Source organism: Theobroma cacao, chromosome 3, assembly GCF_053813885.1.
Source record: "Theobroma cacao isolate CCN51 chromosome 3, ASM5381388v1, whole genome shotgun sequence".
NCBI lineage: Eukaryota > Viridiplantae > Streptophyta > Magnoliopsida > Malvales > Malvaceae > Theobroma > Theobroma cacao.
In genome coordinates, this window is record NC_142641.1 from 40,671,227 (window position 1) to 40,693,360 (window position 22,134).

General features: G+C 35.9%; 4 protein-coding genes across 12 annotated transcripts; 2 read left to right on the top strand and 2 right to left on the bottom strand.

Moving 5' to 3' along the window:
• Nucleotides 1-1,141: 1,141 nt before the first annotated feature.
• Nucleotides 1,142-5,172, bottom strand: LOC18605829 (P-loop containing nucleoside triphosphate hydrolases superfamily protein). Its single transcript, XM_007039095.3, has 5 exons — nt 4,737-5,172; nt 3,472-3,772; nt 2,734-2,892; nt 2,294-2,589; nt 1,142-1,882 (listed from the first exon to the last, which is right to left on the bottom strand). The coding sequence occupies exons 1-5, from the start codon at nt 4,935-4,937 to the stop codon at nt 1,661-1,663; spliced, it is 1,179 nt and encodes a 392-aa protein (XP_007039157.3). The 5' UTR covers nt 4,938-5,172; the 3' UTR covers nt 1,142-1,660.
• A 2,021-nt stretch (nt 5,173-7,193) lies between these two features.
• LOC18605831 (metal-nicotianamine transporter YSL3) lies at nt 7,194-11,536 on the top strand. 6 transcript variants are annotated; one of them, XM_088804159.1, is made up of 10 exons: nt 7,195-7,672; nt 7,849-7,885; nt 7,985-8,110; nt 8,205-8,605; nt 8,725-8,897; nt 9,103-9,200; nt 9,299-9,433; nt 9,527-9,716; nt 9,824-9,938; nt 10,305-11,536. In XM_088804159.1, the coding sequence occupies exons 4-10, from the start codon at nt 8,239-8,241 to the stop codon at nt 11,231-11,233; spliced, it is 2,007 nt and encodes a 668-aa protein (XP_088660285.1). In that variant the 5' UTR covers nt 7,195-7,672; nt 7,849-7,885; nt 7,985-8,110; nt 8,205-8,238; the 3' UTR covers nt 11,234-11,536. The 6 variants fall into 6 exon arrangements, with proteins under 6 accessions (XP_007039162.3, XP_088660285.1, XP_088660284.1 ...); XM_007039100.3 differs by having other exon boundaries at nt 7,194-7,885; nt 8,225-8,605; XM_088804158.1 differs by having other exon boundaries at nt 7,195-7,896; nt 8,188-8,605.
• A 2,615-nt stretch (nt 11,537-14,151) lies between these two features.
• LOC18605832 (cytochrome b5) lies at nt 14,152-17,238 on the top strand. Of its 3 annotated transcripts, XM_007039101.3 has the most exons (5): nt 14,215-14,310; nt 14,407-14,464; nt 14,561-14,656; nt 16,560-16,626; nt 16,719-17,238. In XM_007039101.3, the coding sequence occupies exons 3-5, from the start codon at nt 14,570-14,572 to the stop codon at nt 16,967-16,969; spliced, it is 405 nt and encodes a 134-aa protein (XP_007039163.1). In that variant the 5' UTR covers nt 14,215-14,310; nt 14,407-14,464; nt 14,561-14,569; the 3' UTR covers nt 16,970-17,238. The 3 variants fall into 3 exon arrangements, with proteins under 3 accessions (XP_007039164.1, XP_007039165.2, XP_007039163.1); XM_007039102.3 differs by lacking the exon at nt 14,407-14,464 and having other exon boundaries at nt 14,152-14,310; XM_007039103.3 differs by lacking the exon at nt 14,407-14,464 and having other exon boundaries at nt 14,182-14,310; nt 14,580-14,656.
• A 480-nt stretch (nt 17,239-17,718) lies between these two features.
• Nucleotides 17,719-22,054, bottom strand: LOC18605833 (rab GTPase-activating protein 22). 2 transcript variants are annotated; one of them, XM_018117655.2, is made up of 5 exons: nt 21,498-22,054; nt 19,850-19,985; nt 19,710-19,759; nt 19,435-19,488; nt 17,719-19,309 (listed from the first exon to the last, which is right to left on the bottom strand). In XM_018117655.2, exons 1-5 carry the CDS (start codon nt 21,662-21,664, stop codon nt 18,064-18,066), a joined length of 1,653 nt encoding a protein of 550 aa, XP_017973144.2. In that variant the 5' UTR covers nt 21,665-22,054; the 3' UTR covers nt 17,719-18,063. The 2 variants fall into 2 exon arrangements, with proteins under 2 accessions (XP_017973144.2, XP_007039167.3); XM_007039105.3 differs by having other exon boundaries at nt 21,228-21,526.
• Between the last annotated feature and the right edge of the window lie 80 nt (nt 22,055-22,134).

Below are 22,134 nucleotides of genomic sequence, written 5' to 3' on the forward strand. Positions count from 1 at the left end.
GCATTTATGAGACTTTTGAACAAGCAAGCTCAGCCTTTTTTCCTTCCTTTTTCTTTTAAAAGAAAAGCTCTGAAGTTGTTTGTATACGTTATATTTTAAATTCATATTCAGGACAAACAGATGAAGAGATTGCAAACAAAACTATAATGATTCCCAGTTGCCAACTGAATGACATGTTCTAACATTTTTATAACAATTATTTCTTTTTTAAAAAAAAAATCTTAATAAGATTTGTCGAATGTGTACAGTACAGGAAAGAGGACCTTTTCTTTTAACTCAGACGCTAACGAGGACTTGACTGACAGTGTTTATGACAAAAATATTGTCAACTGAAATCACTCCTCGTTTCAAATTTGTTATTTTTATTTGCTTTTCACATATTTTTTTTAAAAAAATTGATTTTAATGTATTTAATATTAAACTTTGTTTTTTTACAAAATTGATTCTTCATTATTTTTAAGGCCAAACAGTAAAAATATATTGTAAAATAATTTAAAAATATAAAAAAGTAAAAATAGTAGATGTTAAAAAAATATAATTTTGAGACATTCAGAAAAGAAAAAAATAATCAAACACAATGAAAACGGAGAAAGTAATAATTATATTTAATGCCAAAAAGTAAAAAAAAAAATTATGAAAAATAATTTTAGAATATTTAAAAAAATCTCAAATCTAATTACCAATTTAGATTGACACAAATCTCTATGAGTTGTCCGCTAGATATCAGATTTTGCAAAAGAAAAGAAACAACATTTATACCATGAACAAAAAAAGCAGTTGACAAAAACTCGTCTTAATCAATGTTAAATGATTTGGGAAATAATTTTAGCAGTCAATTATGCATTATATGTGTAAATTTCCCTGCTTAAAAGAAGTCTCGAGGTCAGAACCTGCATTTATGATAAAGCCTAAAGGCAGCATAAGACAGCTGGGAAAGGCTTGCAAAGTTGCAACATCCAAGGCATGAGATAAGCCAAGGTACGGCTGGACCCGCCAGCTTTAAAATGGTACCAAGTACTGGGACTCCAACCCACCCCCATGCCATCACCGGCTCTTTATAAATTAGCCTCAACAATCATTCCTGGCTGTTGCAGCCTGCAAATCATATGAACAAAAGACTCTGAAAAGCAACCACTAATGATGAGTACAACATGAATTCAACATTATATTATTGCTTTCACATTATAACATGGGAGCTCCAACCCCCAAACCTAACCCCAAAATGACTAGAACCATTCTTGTTTCAGGGATCTTCCATATCAAGCAACAAAAAGCACAATAGAACACCAAACCAGTCTTAACAGTGGTCCACCACATAACATCCCCATTAAACTGTATCAACAGAGTTTCTAAAATATTACAACCAAAAGATTTCACTCGCTAACTTTCGCAAGCTCCATTGGCATTGCTGCATCTAAAATTATGGGGGGGAAAAAATTGGAGCCCAGGCACCCAAAGGCAAATTGAAAGTTACTTTAAATGAATAACTTAGTAACTATAACAGTTCTTATTGTTTCAAAGCTGCCATCACAAGCTTTACATAAGATGTCACCTCAAATGTTAATAAATGCTTTGCCAGGAAAAAGAATCTAATTTTCCAAGCATAGTATTACAGAACACCAGACTGAGCACCAAAATCTGAGTTATAGAGATGAGAATTTCAGGCATCCTGCGAATCTGATTGAAGGTTAACAATTTGAGAAACTACAAGCTTGGAGAGTTCACTGATTGCAGCTTGAACCTGATAATCATCTGATTCTTTCTGCCTTGACCATCCAGATAACTGTGAACTTAACCTGCTATATTCATTTGCAGCAGACCCGGTCTTCCTTGATGTGGAAAGTACTTTCTCCAAATCAGTCTGTGATAATGGCCTTGGAGCCTGAAAAACAAATAATGGAACATGGAGAAGAAACTTAATAAGATAAATAATTAATGATATGTAGCTAAAGATACGAAGGTTAAAGGTAAGATACCAAAGTTCATCAATTCTGCATGCAAATAGAACTTTTATTCATAGATATATGTTTAAGATAATAAAAAGATCTTCCTAGAATCTCATCATCTACGCCATTCCATCAAAAGCAAGTACTTGTGACAAAAGGGAGAAGTTTGATTCAGTTCCTCAACACACAACAGAAACAAGAGCTACCTCAACTAATATATATTTTGAACAGAAAATTCATAGGTTTAAGATGATGAGTGAGATCATTCAGAGATATGCTTAACCTCTGCAAAACTTGAGAAAGCACAGCACATTGACACAAAAAAGAAATATAATAAATATACTTACTCCAGACGGCTTTCCTTTCTTCTCATCATCTAGTAAGTCCCTGATAGGAAAGTATGCTGCTTTCTTGCAGAGTTCAAGAAGATCTGAACCTGTGTACCCTTCACACAAACTCGCTATGTAGTCAAAGTTGATGCTTTCTTCAACCTTCTCACCCTTCAAAATCACCTTCAGTATCTCAGCCCTCTCCCTGCGATCAGGTATTCCAATCTCGAAAGCCTGGGGAAGACGCCTGAGTATGGCTTCATCTAGTTCTGAAGGACGATTCGTTGCAGCAAGAACCATAACTCGTGCATTCTCTGCATAACAATACACAATCATTAAATTTTATATAATAAATTTAAAAATAGTACTTAAGCCTTTCATCACAAAACAAACAAAAGACAGTACTTTGTGGGGAAAGATACTAGACAATAACAGCTTTTTAGGTAAAAAATACTCACGATCAGTAGTAAAACCATCCCATAAAGCCATGAACTCAGTCTTCATGTTTGTCATTGCTTCATGATCTGTATTACGACGCTGTCCTAAAAAACTGTCAACCTCATCAATGAATATAATAGCGGGCTGGAGTTTATAAGCCAAGCTAAACACAGCGGCCACTGCAAAAGTAGAAGAGCAAATAAACAATACAATCTGAGACATAAAATGAACAGACCTGTATGAGGCTTTACATCCATTGCGAAAGGCAAATGAAATGATGATTAATTGATAAGGAAGGCCAGCTTACTGATACTTACATATGCGATGACCATTTTCATCTTTTTCTTTTTTTGGGGAGTGAGGAGAATTTTCAGAGTAAATTTTCTCGTAATCATGGCAGAGTAGATTTTAAAACAATGCAGGCCATCAAAAAATATTTTTAAAAAATTAAAAGAAGAAGAAGACTGGACATTGTATTTCCAGGATATATTTAGATGACAGAACCATTTTTGAGGCCTCAAGCAAAAAACATAGTATGAAACCATTTGGCATGACCTTAGCATTGTTGAATTGGTGAACCTTCTCTTAGAAGAGTTCTTTTTACCAATGTTAAACTCAACAGAACAAATAATAACCCAAAAAATACAGATTACGGTACAATTTTAATTCCCTATAATGATACAAATCCAGGTATAGTCAAAAGAAATGCAAAAAGCCCTAGAACCACAAGGAATAGAGCAAACCTAATAAATACTAACCAAGTTTCTGTGCATCACCAAACCACTTGCTCATCAGATTTGAAATCCTCACATTTATAAAAACAGCTCCAGACTCCTTTGCTATGGCTTTAGCAAGCATGGTCTTTCCAGTACCCGGGGGTCCATATAACAAAACCCCTTTTTGAGGACCAAGAAGCTTTCCATGTGCAAACAGCTCAGGTCTCCGTAATGGAAGAATCACTAGTTCGTAGAGAGCCTGCTTGATGGATTCTAATCCTCCAATAGACTCAAATTCCACATCAATGTGATCAGGATTTATCACATCACATGCTATTACATCCTGTTACAGTGAAAAAAGTACAGATATGCCACAACCATAAAAGTTAACAGTTAGGACCCCTTACTTCTAATCTAACATTATATCTCAAAGCAAATATTCCAACAGTCTATATTATGGATGTATCAAGTAGGATGCTAACTGAATATACCATGCACGAATTCAAAATAAATTCTGTACGCATGTGTCTGGAGATAAGATATTTTTAGACAAATAGTAGGTTGGATATAGACAAACATAATAAAAAGAAGAAAGGAAACCACTAGCAAACTACAAACATCACAAAGAAAACCAATAAGGAAACTATACGCTAAAGGCTGCAAGAAAGTCTGAAAATATGCATGATCATGAGTTAGCATTCCAATTTCTGCAGAGTTTATTAGTAAGTGGCTGGTCAACTATTCTCCATTAGTGTGGATGACTTCTTTGTTAATTAGAACCTTGATGGTAATTGTGAAAATAGGGTAGGAAAATTTGCTTTTGCTTTTACATTTTAGCTTTCATGACTATGCCAGAATCTAGTGTGGTAGGACTGTACAATGGTGCCAAGCAAACCCTAACAAAACACATTATTTTACATCTATATGGAACAACTATGTTTGAACTCGCTGTGTGCTGATGATTTTTAGTCGAGTATAATTTCACTTTTTACCATTAGCTTTGGCTTAATAGCAACATAGCAAATAACAAACAGCAACAATCAAAAGGAAGCTACCCTCATATCCCTTTCCCTTTAGCAAGCTCCAATGATTCACTACTCAAATTCAGATAAAAGACACTGATTTAAATTCGCACAAACAAACTTTTGCAATTTTTGAACAATAAATTTCAGCTTTAAATTCCATTCCAACTAAAGAAAACCCTAAGAAAATACTCACAAATTAACGAAGCTTACAATAAAATTACACTTTGACCTAAAAGGAAACATATAAATATAACCATTTTCTTCATTTCCAAATAAAAGTACCTCGTAAGGATTGGTGTGAATTAAAGGACGACCCAAGCGCTTGGCAATTTCCTTCTTCTGCTCGAGTGCCTTTTTAGAAGCCTCCCGGTTCGGGTCGAGGTGTCGGAGCCCCGCGAAGAGGACCAAGCAACTAAGGGCGGCGCTGGCAGCGTACAAAATCAGTTCTTGCAGGAACTTTGTCTCCGACGACGATGAACCCATCTTTCACATATAATTTATTTTTTCAGTATATTATATATCATAAAAATCTTATTAATAACAGTACTTGGATAATAAATTAGGGTTTTAATATAGAAGACGAAGAGGTTTTCGCTTCGAAGAAAGTACTTGGCGATGAAGGAAAGGGAATAGGCTTTAATTTGGTTAACTTGGTCGGTACTCTCGTGTATAAGGAAGCAGAAACGAGAAGGGAGTCGTTGCCTTCTTGACGTCATATGATATGAGGTTTCCGGTAAATTCCATTTCTTTTTCCATTTTTATTTTAAATTTTTGCTGGGCTACTGCGCAGCCCGTTGGGTCTTGCATCCCTTCGGTAGGATGGGCCGTAACTCCAAATGAAGCGAACTCATCTCTCTACTCCTCGGCCCTCAGTCCAAGCCCAAATAAACAAAAAGGCCAAGACAAAGAAAATAAAAGTTTTTAATACTGAATAAAGATAAAAGATAAAAAAGAATATCCAATCCAAATTGCTAATTTATAAATCTTATGGTCACGTTCCACTAGCAAACCTTTTGGCTTTTGATACATACCACTCTACTTTTAACATTAATTAACGTGAGGGGACCAAAAGAAAAGTGGAAAGAGACTAAAAAAAAAATACTAACAACAATATTGCTATTATATTTTTTTTTGATGGGGTACCTATGTATTTATTTATTTTTTGTTTTAAAAAGCAACGGAAAGGACACAGAAACATAAGCTCTGTTAAAATTATGAATTCCTTCCACGTGCAATAATAATAATAGTAATGATAATTTATTATTTAAGTTTAGGATCCTAATATAGTATTAGTCCATGTGACTATCATTACTCAATAGAAATAATGAGCCGATGCAATTGTCTTAAATTCTTTTTTGCCATGATCGTGTCTCAATAAAATTATCTCCAAATAGGCAAAAAAGAAAAAAGAAAAAAAAACAACTGAATTTAGTTCCACGTTGTACTTCCCTCTTTGATTTGAAGTAATTATAGTACAACATCTTCAGACAATTAGGTTAGTCTAGTTGTGCCAACCAAAGTGGCATGTCATTTATCACAAATCTACTTGTGTCAACCTAGTTTGGGTTTTTTTGGTTTCACCCATCAACGTCACTGTTCACAAAACTACAATGGAGACTGCTACTTCCTTGCTAGCCTCATTTTGTGGTATCTCCTCAACTTTGAAGATGATGCCGACAAAGTGACAAGAACAAAAAGTTCAACTGTTACAAAAATTCCTTGCGTCTCCAAATTGGCTTCATCCTCCGATTGGCCTACTCAAAATTAACTTTTCAAAAATATGGTACTACCACGTGTAAAAATCCCTTTTTTGAAAAGTGAAAAAGGCGAGGAATAATAATAACAAAAAAAAAAAAAAAGGCATAGGTAGTGATTAAACATCTAGGGCTGCGAATGATCTCATGTTGGAGCTTGGTTCGTTAACGTAATTTTGTTTGGATTCGTGTCGTTTTTGTGTTTCATAAATATTTTTAAAATAATATTCGAGCTTGATTCAATTAAAATAAATGAAACTATCAATAATAATAAACGAAAAGAGTTATTACGAAAGTATAATTATATTATTATTTGATCTTAATCGAATAATAAACAAGCTTGGTCAAAATCATTCATTTACCTTGTTAAAATGAACGTAAACTAACCTAATTTTACTCATCAAACTATTCAGTAAACGTACGGGTTTACTCAACACTCGTCTTCAGCAACTCTAAGGAAAGACACGTGCGCAAACAAGGTGTCCTTGAAACATTCTTTCTGTCTGCATGCCTTACACGCCAGGAAAGTCTATTTGTTCTTCCTTACTCCTTATTACATTATTACTCTTAGTCTTCAACGGATTTTATTGCTCATTCTGTATTATATGCGTCGTCGTTTTAGCTCTACTATTGTTTTTCCTTTTACCATTTACTATTATTTAATAATTTGAAAACAAAAATATTTTACCGACAGTTAGGATTTTTGTTACGGTATTATAGATTTCTTAAATTTTGTGACAACATGGTGTACAAGTCCTAGAATTGTTCGATGGCAAGCCCACTTCTCTATAAGAGAGCGCGTCACAACCACGCTCGACAATGAAACCGGAATCACAAAAGTCCACTTGTTGACAGACAGATATATCTAAGGCCAGGCTAAGGCTTTGATCCGACGCCATTAGCGGCACCCTTCCACGGCCTTCACTGTCTTTATCTGGATTTGCTATCTCTGAGTGTTTATACCTTTTTTCTGAGTGTTTGACCCTTCATATTTTAATTTTGTTGAATGTGCCATGTCGTGAAAGCCACACGCCTTTTGACAGTGCTCGGCGCTTTCAAGCCAAAGTAGTCGAACTAGTTCCAATGAATCACTTCGAAATGACTTCCATTTCCATTTCCATCTCTATCCCACTCTTTCTCTCTCTGTAAATTGGAATACTTGCTTTGATGGGATTCAACGTAAAGGATCAAAATTTATGTCCAAACAAACATATATTGAGATGTGTCCGGGTCAATGGTGGAAGGTTGAGAAATGTACTGCAAAGCATGTTTTGTACTACTCTGTAGTACATGCAAAGGGTCTTGAACTCTTACTGCTATATTTGCTGTTGGGGTTGGACCCGTTGGTAACCTGTGGTTACTATGATATAAGACCAAGCAATTTAAACTTTGCCAAATTGCAAAGTCTTGGATTTGCTTATCTTGAGATACCCTGTTGAAGATTTTGGAGTGATCTCGGCTCAGGTGCGGTATTCAATGCCCTGGTGATATTGCATTGAATTGAATTTAAGTACCGCTTTGGCTTTTTCTGGGGCTTGTGGATTGCTCGTGGTCCTCTTGGGGTGTTTATTACTACTCGATCCATTGAATTGAAACACTAAACTTGGATATTAACGGTTTCTTTTTCCTTGTGTTTGGAGCGTTTTGCGGTTCAACTCGAGGAGTGATACGCAGAAGGTAAGAAATGAGTGAGTATTTTATTGCTTCTTTGGTATGTTCTTAGATTACAAAAACTGAAAAGCCAATCCCAATTTGATGTTATTTAATGAATTCCAGTCAATACGATGGCGAAGAATTAGATGTAACAAATTTGAGCCTGTCTAAGTCTTTTTCCGAGGGTCTGGTCTTTGCTGAACTCCAGCAAAAGAGGAAAGCAAGAAGAAGAAAAAGCTGCTCACTGAGGTAAGATCTTTGGTGGCTGTATAAGTTGAGTTTCACTGTATCTGTTCCCGCTTTCAACTGAACCTGCTGAAAATGAGATATTTGTTTTGATTAGTTACGCTTTGTAAGAACCAGATTTTATCCATCCAATGGGAACCACGAACATGGAAGAGATGAAGGAGATTGAGAGAGTGGAGAGAGAAGATCTAGAAGAGAAGAATACCGAGACAGAGGATTTGAAGAGAATTGCACCCTGGATGAGACAGATAACAATACGAGGGCTTATTGCTAGCTTCCTTATTGGTATCATATACAGTGTGATAGTCATGAAGCTCAACCTCACAACCGGGCTAGTTCCCAACCTCAATGTCTCGGCTGCTCTTCTTGCCTTTGTACTTGTTAGGTCGTGGACTAAACTGCTTCAAAAGGCTGGATTTGTTGCAACTCCATTTACTCGACAAGAGAATACTATAATTCAAACCTGTGCGGTTGCTTGTTATAGTATTGCTGTTGGAGGTCTGTGTTCTCTTATCAAGTTAATTTGTTGTTTGCAGTCCTTATTTTCTTCCTTTTGGGTAAATTTTATTGATACCATTTCACTTGTTTTTGTTTTCTCCATCAATTATTGAATGCAGGTGGTTTTGGTTCATATCTGTTGGGTTTAAACAGGAAGACATATGAGCAAGCAGGCGTTGATTCAGCAGGCAATAATCCAGGGAGCATCAAGGAACCTGGGATTGGTTGGATGATCGGTTTTCTCTTTGTGAGCAGCTTTGTTGGGCTTTTGGCATTGGTTCCTCTAAGAAAGGTGCGTCTATTCTTCTGTTTTCCTTTCTTTCTATTCAGTGTTTCCAAGATAAATTGATGATAGATTCATTTGCAGCGATTTCATTGAGTCTTAGTTGGTAATCCAGGTCTTAATTCGTTAAGATCATTGAATCATCTTTATAGTCAACAATGATTTCCCTTTTCAGACATGCAATAATCTGGTCATGCGATTTTTGTTCTGTCAGATAATGATAATTGACTACAAATTGACTTACCCAAGTGGAACTGCTACCGCTGTTCTGATAAATGGGTTTCATACCCCTAAGGGAGACAAGATAGCTAAGTATGAATCTACCATTCTGAATTCTTTTCTTCTCAAATTAAACACCAAACAGGTTTTGAGTGTGACATAACACAAACATGTAATGATTCATCTTGCAGGAAGCAGGTGCATGGGTTTCTGAAATTCTTTTCACTCAGTTTCCTCTGGGCTTTCTTCCAATGGTTCTATGCAGGTGGAGATAGATGTGGATTTGCTCAGTTTCCTACATTTGGTTTGAAAGCGTGGAAAAACTCGTGCGTACTCTAAATTTTCTCTTCTCCATGTTTTCATCTTACCACTCATATATCTTGCCATAATCATTAATTAGCGAAAATCCAATTTTGCAGATTTTACTTTGATTTCAGTATGACTTACATAGGAGCAGGAATGATCTGTTCACATCTTGTAAACTTATCTTTGCTCCTTGGAGCGGTGCTTTCCTGGGGGGTAATGTGGCCACTAATAGGCGGGCTCAAGGGAGAGTGGTTCACTGCTACTTTGCCAGAAAGCAGCATGAAGAGTCTAAATGGTTACAAGGTCTGCAGAGACATTTTCTTTTCATTTTGAAAGCAGAGCTTCTCCCTTAATAATAACTTGTAACCAATTTTCGAACTCATTTCTCACTATTTCCACTCGTCACTCAGGTATTTATTTCTATTGCTCTAATCCTGGGGGATGGGCTCTACAATTTTCTGAAGATACTGTTTTTCACTGCCAGAAGCATTCACGTCAGAGTGAAAAATAACAACAGCAAAACATGTAAACCATCAACTTCATAACATGTCTTTTTCTTTGGCTCTTGTCCAGCTTAGCACTTCAACAATTTTCTCCTCACTAGTTATAGCTACAATTTCATCCGGTGCTAGAGGGGCTGATTTCATTTTACAAGGGTACTTAAGCAATCCAAATATTCTGTTTTCACATTGAGGTGGTGGACTGCCCCTTTTTATCATGATTTGACATGCTGCAACAGTGCTCATTTAACTTGGGAAGTGCTAAACCAGAGATGGTTCACCATTGTCTCATAGAGTCGTTGGAGAATAAAAACTTAACTAACTCTTCTTTCTCCATATTGCTGTCAATACAGAATAACAACTTTATTAACTTAATTTGCTTGTAACGCAGTTTCTGATAGCCAGAAGCAGCATGTGGATGTTCTTCAGCGAAATGAACTATTTGTAAGAGAGAGCATTCCTATGTGGGTAGCATGTTTAGGATACACCCTTTTTTCTATCATCTCCATCATTGTGATACCTCTGATGTTCCCTGAACTAAAGTGGTATTATGTAGTTGTTGCTTACATTCTTGCACCATCTCTAAGCTTCTGCAATGCTTATGGTGCTGGTCTGACTGACATTAACATGGCCTATAATTATGGAAAAGTAGCCCTCTTTGTGCTAGCTGCCTTGTCTGGAAAGGAAAATGGTGTGGTTGCAGGACTCGTGGGCTGTGGTCTTATTAAGTCCATTGTTTCTATCTCTTCTGATTTGATGCATGATTTCAAGACTGGTCATCTAACTCTCACTTCTCCAAGGTCCATGCTCCTCAGCCAGGCAATTGGAACAGCCATTGGCTGTGTTGTAGCTCCTCTTACATTCTTTCTATTCTATAAAGCTTTTGATGTGGGGAACCCTGATAGTGAATACAAAGCCCCATATGCCCTCATTTATCGAAATATGGCAATTCTTGGTGTTCAAGGCTTCTCTGCCCTTCCCCAGCATTGTTTGCAGCTCTGCTATGGGTTCTTTTCCTTCGCCATAGCAGCCAACTTGTTGAGAGATTTTACTCCCAAGAATATTGGGAAATGGGCTCCCCTTCCAATGGCTATGGCTGTGCCTTTCCTAGTTGGTGCCTATTTTGCAATTGATATGTGTGTGGGGAGCTTGGTTGTGTTTGCATGGCACAAGCTAAACGGAAAGAAGGCAGGTTTGATGATTCCTGCTGTTGCTTCTGGCTTGATATGCGGAGATGGGTTGTGGCTTCTTCCTTCATCCATCCTTGCTTTGTTTAAGGTTCGTCCTCCGATCTGCATGAACTTCCTGGCAACAACATAGACTATGTTATGAGGACAGAGAGAAAGAAAGAGACCAGAGAGGTTTTGTTAGTTGCAGTTAGGAAAAATTAATCATAGTTGAAATGCAAAATGGATTACCGACCAGAATAGGGTTGATACACAACTACACAAGCTGTGCAAAGGCAAAATTTTAGATATATGTATTTAAGCTGCTCTAAAGTAGCACTTTGTACATGCCTGAAGTGGCAGGAAAAATTAGTTAGCTGTGAGGTATATCAAAAGGTTGTAATAAGAAATCAGCTTAGGTGAACAATAAGGATCAATTCCATATATGATTTCCCAATGTGAAGCATCCTTTCTGTTTACTTGCACAGTCATTGATACAGTTTACTTGTCTTGCTGGATACAGTACTTCTTGTTTGTACGTCAAAATATGGAACAGCCCTTTGCTTAATTATATGTACTTTTACATGAAGAGTTGTATATATATACAAGAGCATATCAATAATCAATGACATTTCTATTTTGCTGTATGCATGAAGCCATGAACATTTCTTGCTTTTTCCTTTTTGCTAGCAGAGTCAGAGTGTGAATAACAGCTACATAGCCAGAAATTGTTAGCAAAGGAAACAATGCTGCAAGTCTACTCTGATGGGAATGAACTTCCTTGGGCTTTGCTGAGAATCAACAGAAAAGCTTATATCAGCTCATGGGATTAACATTCAACATAAAGACTGCAGTTTTGTGGCATTTAGTAAAGCCTTTTGTCTTTATGTTTCTTAAGGGAAGATTGAACAATGGAAGAACAAACATTTTCCTCACTGATGGGATCAGAAATTAGGAGTTAATAGAATTCTGTGTAGTCAACACAAAAGATTTTGAATTTAACTTAAGCTACAGATCTTTAGACTGGAACTTGATTGGAATTCAATTGAATTATATTTTTCAAGTTTAAACCCAATTTAGAAAGATAACCAAACTTATTCAAACTTGACCTAAAACTTATATTTATCAAAACTTAGGTGTACTTGATTTATATATTCAATTGATGCATAAATTAAATTATAACATATATAAAACTTAATTAGAATATGAACTTAAACTTATTATCATTTGGGCCTAACTCAAGTGATGAAATTAAAATAGAGAATTGAAATTTTGACAGTAAACTGAATTGAAAGAAACGCTTACTTTATCAGTGATTTGAGTTTTGATTAAGTATATCCGTGATAGTCAACCTTTTATGCTTATATATGTGGCCATTATATGATGGGAAGTTGTGATGAATAGAAGATATGAGTGAAGGATCATATCTTCTCAGTGGTCCCTTAAGGCTAACACCCGAAAGCAATTCCTGGCGTTAGATGTCAGGATTTAGGGACAAGTTCAAAGTATGAAATCTCTTGCAAGGGTAAAGACTAGTCAAGACCATCGCCTTCGCTTAGAACATTACTTCACATACTAGGGGCCCTTTATTTTGCACAAGTCCTAGATTGGTTCCAGTCTTGCGCGCCGTTAATGCCACTTTCGGCTCCCACGAAAGATTGTGAGGCCCAATGGCTTAGCCCGGAATCTCTATTTAAGTTTGTAGATTTGACACCGACCACTAAAAACTGAACCCATATGTAAACAAAACACACTTTTGGCCATAGCCACTTGATGTCCCTCATTCCCAAGAGGGTAAAAAAAAACATCTTGTGGGCTTGGATTGAAAATCCTGGATGTTTAGTTCCCAAAAAAGAAAGCTGACTTCACTTTCAACTACCAAATTGCTTTCCATTCTAGTTTTCAACATAAAAACCAGCCGATGTCCAAACTTGTGAAGATTCAAAAGAGAGCACGCCGTTTTTTTTTTTATTAATTCCACCTCGTTTTTTCTAAGTCCAAGCAACGGAAAAATCATTAGTGAAGGCCTTAGCTTAGACTTTCGAACCCAAAAACAAAAAAAAAAACTTTTTTCTTTAGGAGTACGTCAATATATTTAATTCTCAGATTACCATAAAGACAAAAAAAAAAAAAAAACAAAAAAGCACCATGGATGGGAAATTTGAAACCAGCCATTGAAAAGTCTTATATTAGTTGGGTCATCTTTTTAATAATATCTTTTAGAAAACCAATAAGGAATTGGGCACATTATTATCCGCAAGGGGGACCTATAGGCTGGAATAAGGCTTGCCTTTTCCACGCATTACTTTAGGAAATTATAAGTGGCTATCAACTTGGAACAAGACTCAAATTTCTCTCTTTTTATCATTATATTTTCTTCCCTCTAAATTTTCTTTTTTTTTTTAATTTTTATTTATGAGTTTTATATATAAGTTAAAATTTTTACAATTTGAGATTTTAAAGTATGTAATACGTCACTCATTAAATTTAAGTCGATCTTAAAATTAATAAAAATCACAAAAACTCTTAATGTGAAAAAAATAATTACGAACAGTATTATCGAAAGTACTTGAAGCCCATTGTATTTTATGAATTTAAAATTTGATATAGGGCATGGGTTACAACCAAATATGTATTTATTTCTGGCAAGAAAGCTGTTACTTTTAAAAAGTAATAATAAGAGAAAACTCCAAATTTTTTAAGTAATTCATGGTCATGGTCATATGGACAATTCAACAAAAACAAAAAAATAATGTAAAATTTAAATGGTCAAAACCCTAAAGTCACATTTATGTAAAATTCAACAAAAACAACTATTGAAATTGAAGGTGACTCCTTTTCCTTCTCCTTTATTTTTTTTATTTTATATTTTCCAGCAATTGAAAAAGTAAGGACAAACACGAAACACCACACAAATTCAGTGGGTTCAGCCGGAAAATACATATGTATACTACTAGTTGGGAACTTGGGTTCAGCTGGTTTGTCAGCACAATTTAATTACTGAAGAGACAAAACTACCCTCCCCGAACGTCACTCCTTCTGAGGCAGGCTCAGTAAATTTTGAAAGTTGTATGGACGTTTTGGCAATCATTGGGGACACCTCACCAACATAAATAGAAGCGAAGATCCTCACAGTTGCCCGAGCTGGAATCGTCTTTTTGACAATAACAAGGACAGACTTTCATAGACGGGCGAACGCTGAAAGCTTTTTTCGAATCTCTCAAAAGCCCCGTAAGTCAATTAGATTCGTCTCTCTGTTTCATCCTAATTCCTCCGTCTCATCTTTTTAAGTATATATGTGAAGGCTTTTGGACTTTGATTTTACAGAGTTTTTCTCTGGCTGTTTTATTTTTGTGAGAAGTTGCATTTGTAGCTTTCTTTCTGGGTAATTCAGATCTCTCTCAGCTTTGAACGTTAAGGCTTTTTAGCTTGTAAGTTTTTGGAGGGGTTTCCAATTTTTGTTGTTTGTATTGATTGGCAGTGGTGAAAAATGGCTACAGATCCAAAGATGCACACTTTCGAAGAGGTTTCAAAGCACAACAAAACCAAAGACTGTTGGCTGATTATTTCTGGGAAGGTCAGATCTTTCTCCTTTTATTAATCAGTGTCTTTGGTCTTTCTATGAAGATTTTTTAATTGCTTTTCCTATTTTAAAACTATGCTATTTTTCGTCTATATTTCTGGGTTACGATTGTTTTGGTCGATTATTGATGAATTATGAGTTTAGGTATGTTAGTTAATAGTTAGATGATTTTAATTCTAGATTTGAGAATCTAGTTTTATACCTGTTGGTTATTCTTCAAAATGGGGGACCAGGAAACTAAAAGTGGAAAAGAAAAGAAAGTAGTGGGGAAGGGTGGGGGGGGAGGGGTAGAAAATTGAAGAGCTAACTTTGTTTTCATGGTAGGTAAAGCTTGCCCTTTTTTCTTTTTCAGGAATTACTCAGTTGTAGTTGGATTAGTATGTTAATGAATATCTTAATTTTAGTGTCTGTTCTTGCAACTCTTGGTGCCACTAATGAGGTTGTGGTTGTCAGGTGCGGCCGGCCTAATAAGTTTAAATACCTAAAGCGAAATATTTAAATGAGATTTTTTTATTGAAATTAAAAAAAATTATTAAAAATTTATTTTTTTAACTTTTTGATATATAAAATTTTTAATTAAATTTTTATAATTAATTTTTTTAATTTTTAATTAATAATATAATTAATTTATTTTATTTTTTAAAAATATTATTGATCTTAAATAAGATTTTATTAATTTTAATTTTGAAAAACTTCTTTATCTTGAAGCAACACTTATTAGAATTGTTAATATTATTCTAAAAGTAAAAATCTGTAAATTAAAGTAAAAAAATTTATAAAGATTAGAACAATAATACCTAATTGTTGAATGTTTATTACAAATTACAAATGAGGCTCACAGTTTTATGAAGATAATAAAATAATAGACTTATTGTGTATTTTTTGAATAAAAATTGAAGTTAAAAGAAGAAAGAGTAAATGAGAAAGGAAGATTTTAAAAGCAGATATTATATATTAAAAAAAAATAATTAGTTTTATATATAAAAAAAAATAACTGTTGAAAATCATTAAATACGTTGATTGGTAATAAGAGAAATAAGTGAGAAAAAAATAGCTGTTAAAAATGATTAAATACATATGATTGTTAATTTATTGAAAATAAGAAAATATAGCTGAAAATTAAAAACATTATAAAAATAAGGAAGTAATAGAAAATTGATATTTATTAAGTACATAATTAAAAAAATGAAAAAAAAAATAATTTTATTAATTATTTTTTATTTTTTATATATTTTTAATATAATTAATTATATTATAATTATTATAAAATTATAATTTTTTTCTAAAATTGAGATCTCTCCAAATTGGGGGCTAAAGCCTGTGCTTGGGTGGCTTCATCCAAGGTGGTTGTCAGATAGATTGTGAGTTTTCAACAGGCACAACTCCTGTTATCAGCTGAAACAAAACAATTCCTTGTGGAAAATAGGAGGTCATTTTGAAGTTTGAATTAGTTGACTTTGTTTTTTGGAAAGGTGAATTAGTTGACTTAATAAGAGTGATGTGAATTAATTAAATAAATATACAGATTAAAACATTAAAACAGTTTTGGTTAATTAACTTGTGGTAGTTTACTTATTATGTTTGATAACATCTGCTCTCATTCATCATCACATATACACTGTGTCAGCTGAAAATTGAGGAGTACAATGCCACCTTTAATTGACTACATTAGGTGAAAGTTACGATTTTGGGCAAATGCAGATGAACTTTTTGCAATATATCGAACAATCCTTAAATTTGGATATTATTTTTTTTTTTATGTAGAGAAAGCTTTATGAACAAATATGTATCTTGTTCAATGTTTAAAAGTTAAATGACAAATGTGACAAGAACAACATATTTGGAGTTAAATTTTGCATTATGCTATTGATTATAATTGTGATTTCCCTTTATATAGGTGTATGATGTAACTCCATTCATGGATGATCACCCTGGAGGCGATGAAGTGTTGCTGTCAGCAACCGGTAATTTTTTTTACAATATTTTATATTTGGTTCTTTAATTAATTTTACTGAATTAAGCCTGAATTTGGTAGTTACATCATGATATTTTTCAGGGAAGGATGCCACTAATGATTTTGAAGACGTGGGGCACAGTGATTCTGCAAGAGACATGATGAAAAAATACTACATAGGCGATATTGATTCAAAAACTGTTCCAGCTAAGCGCACCTACATTCCACCACTGCAAACCCCTTACAATCCTGATAAGACCCCAGAGTTTATCATTAAGATCCTACAGTTTCTGGTACCCCTCCTGATCCTGGGCTTGGCTATTGCAGTGCGTAACTTCACTAAGAAAGAGTAGCTTATTACTACACAGTTTCTTACCCGTTTTGAAGGGTGAATTGGTGGTTTTATCAGTTAGTTGAGAAGAACAGTCATATCTTTTGTTTCATTTCCCTTTAACGTTTGTGTGTCTTAAAACCGAGTAGTGGTTCGTAATATGGTCCGTTGTTGAAGACAATACTGTATTGAGCATCTTTGAGAACCCATTTAAGTCAGCCGGAGACTAGAAGACGTTTAATTTTCTTGGAATTTATGAGCAGGGGCATGTGTTTTTCTCCCCTTTGCATACACCTATAGCTTTTGTTCATCAGCTGGAAATCAATGACTGTATATCTCCCTCCCTCTTCAAAATATATCTGATGATCTAACACACGAGTTGTACCATTTTATGGGCTGCTAAAGGGCATTTTCACCTTGTGATAATAGTGGAGGTGCATCACAATGAATACTTGAATCACGTCTACGATGGTCTCACCATTGGGTTGTAAGCTTGGCTGCTTCCTGCGCTTTCTCTCATAATAAACTTATGAAAAATTGCAAGCCACATGCCTAGATCTTGTCAAATGACAATGGGATTAGATGGCAACTTACAGCCTGAATCTATCATCTTGGATTTCCAGCATAAGTCTCCAGTCTCCACTACCAACACCAAGTCCGACGCTCCACTCTTAGCCTCTAAATCCAAAGGTAAGGAACAAAGGGCAAGCGATCTTTTTAAAACCATTCCATGCAAGATGCTAAAAGATCAAGAGGTATACAAAAGGAAAATTCGATGGAATCACATGATCAAGGTCTTAATATTTCCCTTGCAATATGGTACAGTGGTTGGAATTACGGGCTCTGCCTACCTGCCTTGACACAGAAGTGATCATGGATATCTTCCTATCTCGTATGCTAAAATGGAGCAATGGAATGCAGATTTATCTACTCATTTTTCAACTACTGCCACTGCCTACTTAGCCTTTGAGAGTGAGCAGTGACAAAATAAGCAAATATAACTCATCACAGACAGCATTTCAAGCAGTGCATTAAAAAGGAGACTTGAAATACCCATAGAACCCAGGTTCAAGAAAGAACTGAAGCACATAAAATTAGTGGACAAAGTGGCAATGATCAAAAGGATGACTCTATCTTGTCATGAAGAGTTACCACCAAATCATGCGCATCATCTAGGAGTTTCCATATATCAAGTTGCCCAGACATGCTATTGCACTCCCTTAAAATTTCATCCATGCTGCTGTACTTCTCTATGATCAATTTCCTTCTCTGCAACACTGAAGCTGCAATTGCATAAAGCAATAAATCATCTGTTGGGGGCGCCCTCTGTCTTATCCTGCTCCAGGCAGACTTCCCAATCCCAGCTCTAATGGCTGCTTGATCTGCCCACATTACCTCCCAAAGGCAAATTGTCTGTTCAAATGTCAATTCCCTCCTAAACAGTACCACCACCATCCTATAAACAAAAAAGCAATCCTCAGCCTGAAGCTTCTCCAAATGCCTGTAGAGATGAGAGTCTTTACATTTGATTATCTTGGAAACAATATTAAGTTGCCTTCTTATCCCGACCTCATCAAGCCTAAAATTATGTCGAGCTTTCTTCATGAAACCTACAAAACACCAGAAAGCCTCATAATCCTCTGGGATGACTGAAATTATTGGAGAAAGGAGATCACTCATGCCCTGGCAGTAGCCAATTTCGGGGTCATAAAGTGCATAAGCTTCAAGGATAGCAACCAAACGTGCAGCATGGAAAATTCTGCAGGGGTCCAGGTGATCATAATCCTTTAACCCAACGGCCTCAGCTGAACGACGTGCCCTCCCCTCCGATACTGCAGACTGAGAAGCAGAGTGTGGCATCCATTCAGCATTTGCTCGCACTGCATCTAGGCGAATGATCCGCTGCCAGGTGGAAAAATCTTCAGTTGCATGTAGTTTTGACAGGCCTTCAGTGCTTGAGGGAGAAACATTCCTTTTTGAAGACACATCAGGATCATTTTCCTCCCTGCCTTCTGAAGAGGGGGAATCCTGAATCACTTCAGGGTCTTCTGAAGAGTCAGAGTCCGATGACTCACTGTTCAGTGCTGACACATCAGCATTTGTTATTCTTCTTGAACCATCATCTCCTTCCAACAATGTACTGGATGGTTCATCTGAGTACTCAGCATCTGGGCTCCTTTCCTCACTAGAGAGAGATTCTCTTGCACTAACCACGTCTTCAGAGCCAGATGTGTCTGTCTCCTGAATAAGACTACCACCATCTCCATTTTGACAAGTTCCACCAATTTCAGTCAACTTAAAACTCACACTGCTGTGTTTTAGGAGCCGGCGGCACTCTCTGCGGAGTTTTTCATATTCCTTCCTGCATCAACAGATTAACAAAATATGAAGCCAAAAACCAAAGAGATAATTCTTGGTAACAATCAACTTATATAGCTAAAAGGAAAAATAAATTAAAAAACGTGGGGAAGAGAATGGAAATTTTACCTTTTCTGAGTTTTAACAGCATCTCTTTCTTCTTTGGCCCTGTTTAAGTCATAGCTGTAACAGAAGAAAAGAAAAAAATGTCATGATAAGAGATGGGAAACCCATAGTTTGAGATTAGCTAAGATATTTTACTGCACACATTTCCCGGACAACTATTATTCCATGAAAAGTTAGATACTTTCCATGATGTCTTGGCTTGAGGGAGGAAAAGAACAACAATAGCAGCAGCAGTGACAACAATAACAACAACCGTAACACAGGTTCAGTATACTTACACTCCAAGGAGGAAGGGCCAAACCTCAGCCCTAATACTTGGATCAACACCCTGCATCAGAGGTGTACAAGATTAAGCATCCCAATTAGAAGAAAACAAATGCAAGAGAAAATTGATAATTTAACTACACTGGTAACTCACTCGACTGCGAACTTTCTTCAAGAACTTGACTCCACCATCCCGTAGTCTACCATCAGATGTAAACAAACTTTTCCACTGCTGAGGTGAAAGGGCGTGTTTCTTTCTCCGGCGAGACCAGGGAGATTTGAGTCTACCACTGAAAAAAAAAAGCCAAATTTACAATCAGAAAATGAGGAGCTAATAATAATATAACAAGAATATATGATTTATAAACACAGAGGGGAAGAAAACCAAGTTCTAACAGCCAATATCCTAGCACCTAAGTCAACAATAAAGAGAACAAATTTGTAGATACTAAGGCACTCCTTTCATATAATGAGCTTTGGGGAAAGAAAAATCATCATTAAGTTTGCCAAAAAAGGAGGTTGAGTTGTTTCAGAAATCATCATCGCATCACTAGGCTGTCTACTCCTCCCTCATCAAGCTTACGCCAGACACCAATCACATGAGCAAAGAGTACGGGCTTATACCAATGAAGATCCACCAGAATGATAAGATTTGTGTTTCAATTTTATTTTTCTTAGGAGGTCGGTCAAATTACGGAACATAAATTAAATATGAAATTTTGCATCAGCTCCAATATATTAATCCTAACAGATAAACCTGTCTGATAAACTTTTTTTTTAACCTGTCTGATAAACTTCTGTAACAAGAGCTTCAAATAAGCATGGGTGGGTGTTCAAAGACCATTATAGTCAATCCCCAAAAGTTTTCAACTTTTAAACTGTAAAAACAAGATTAGAGTTGGACGATTTGGAGAGAGGAGAGAAACGGACTCTTCTTCCGGATATACTTCCCATTAGTATTCCAACTTTCAAAATCATAACTTCCTTCTCTTGATTGAGAAAAAGGAGAAAAAGAATTTGATTTCACATCTTGATTTAGAGTTTTTCCAAAATCTCTCTATTCCATTTGATTTTGAGTGTTAAATTCAAATATTTCAACTTTAAAAAGGCTATTAACATAATAATGACTAATATCCTAGCAGATTGAAACAATCTAAACACGGAATTAGTCAACGAAAAAAGAGACAAAGAAAAATTGCTAAGGCACATTAACAGAGATCCAATAAATAAGCAAAACAAAGTAAATATTAGTAGAATTTGAAATAAACAAGCAAATAATGGAGCAATAATGACTCAAAATTCTAAGACAGAAGAAATAGAAAACCTAATTAACAGAAAAAATTCAAAGGAAGCAGAAAGAATCGAAATGTAAGCAAAGAGGAAGAAGTGAAGCAAACAAGGAAACAAGTGGTTTTGAACTTTAAAAAATAAGGAAAGAAAATCTGAGAGTAGAGATCGGGATCTGAATCAAAAAGCTAAAAGAGATTAGTGAAAATGAGTAAGTGTTTTAGGAAAAGACGAAGAAGACTCACCGATCAGAGGAAGAACAAGAAGCTGGTGAAGAAGAAGTAACAACGAAAAGAACCGAACGCAAATGAATCCACGACGATGACGAAGACGACGAAGACGACGATGATGAGGGTGAGTTGGGAGATGAAGACGAAGTCTGACTTCGTCTAAGAGCTCTCATCTATTAGAATTTGAATTTTATCAACTACACTCACTACCTATCGTTACTAGGGTTTTCGGAGATTTTTTTATCGCTTAGCATTGATCGATCAGTTTTTTTTGGATTTTTTTACCTACTGCTGTTGTAGAAAATGGCAGCGCAGAGGACGAGGCCGGCAAGGGCGGTGACGGCGACGGCAGTTTTGGAAGGCGGCGTCGCCACAGCCGACCAGAATCCGCCGCCTCCACCGCCGCCAAAGTGGTGGATTCCGGTGGGGATGTTGTTGCCAGAGGGGACCATGGAAGTTTTTGAGATGGATGAAGCCCAAACTGAAATGCCCGAACTGCCCCTTGCTTTTCTTAAGACCTTCTTCTTCTTCTCCTTCCTCTGAGTTTTTTTTTTTTTTTTCTTTCTTCTTGCTTTGTTCGTTGCCTGCCTTCTCAAAGCTAAGCCCCCAACTGAAAACCAACTGCTTCTGTTTCTACTTGTTCTGCTTTAGTTTCTGGTTCTGCTTTTGGTTTTGGTTTCTTTCTATTTTTAATAACTTTTCTTTGGCCCAATCAATTGCCAAAGTCTTTTTCTTTTGTCTCGCTCTAGACTCGACTCCACAGATCGTCCCTATTCTCTATTACTGTTCCTAGAGCTTTATTAGAGAGAGAAAAAGAGGCCTCATCTCTAGTTAAAGATGGCAGATTCTATTTCTACGCCCGCGCTTCATTTCTAATGTTTTACCCTTTGCTTTCCGCTGTTAGGTAGTGGTCCCCTTTCTT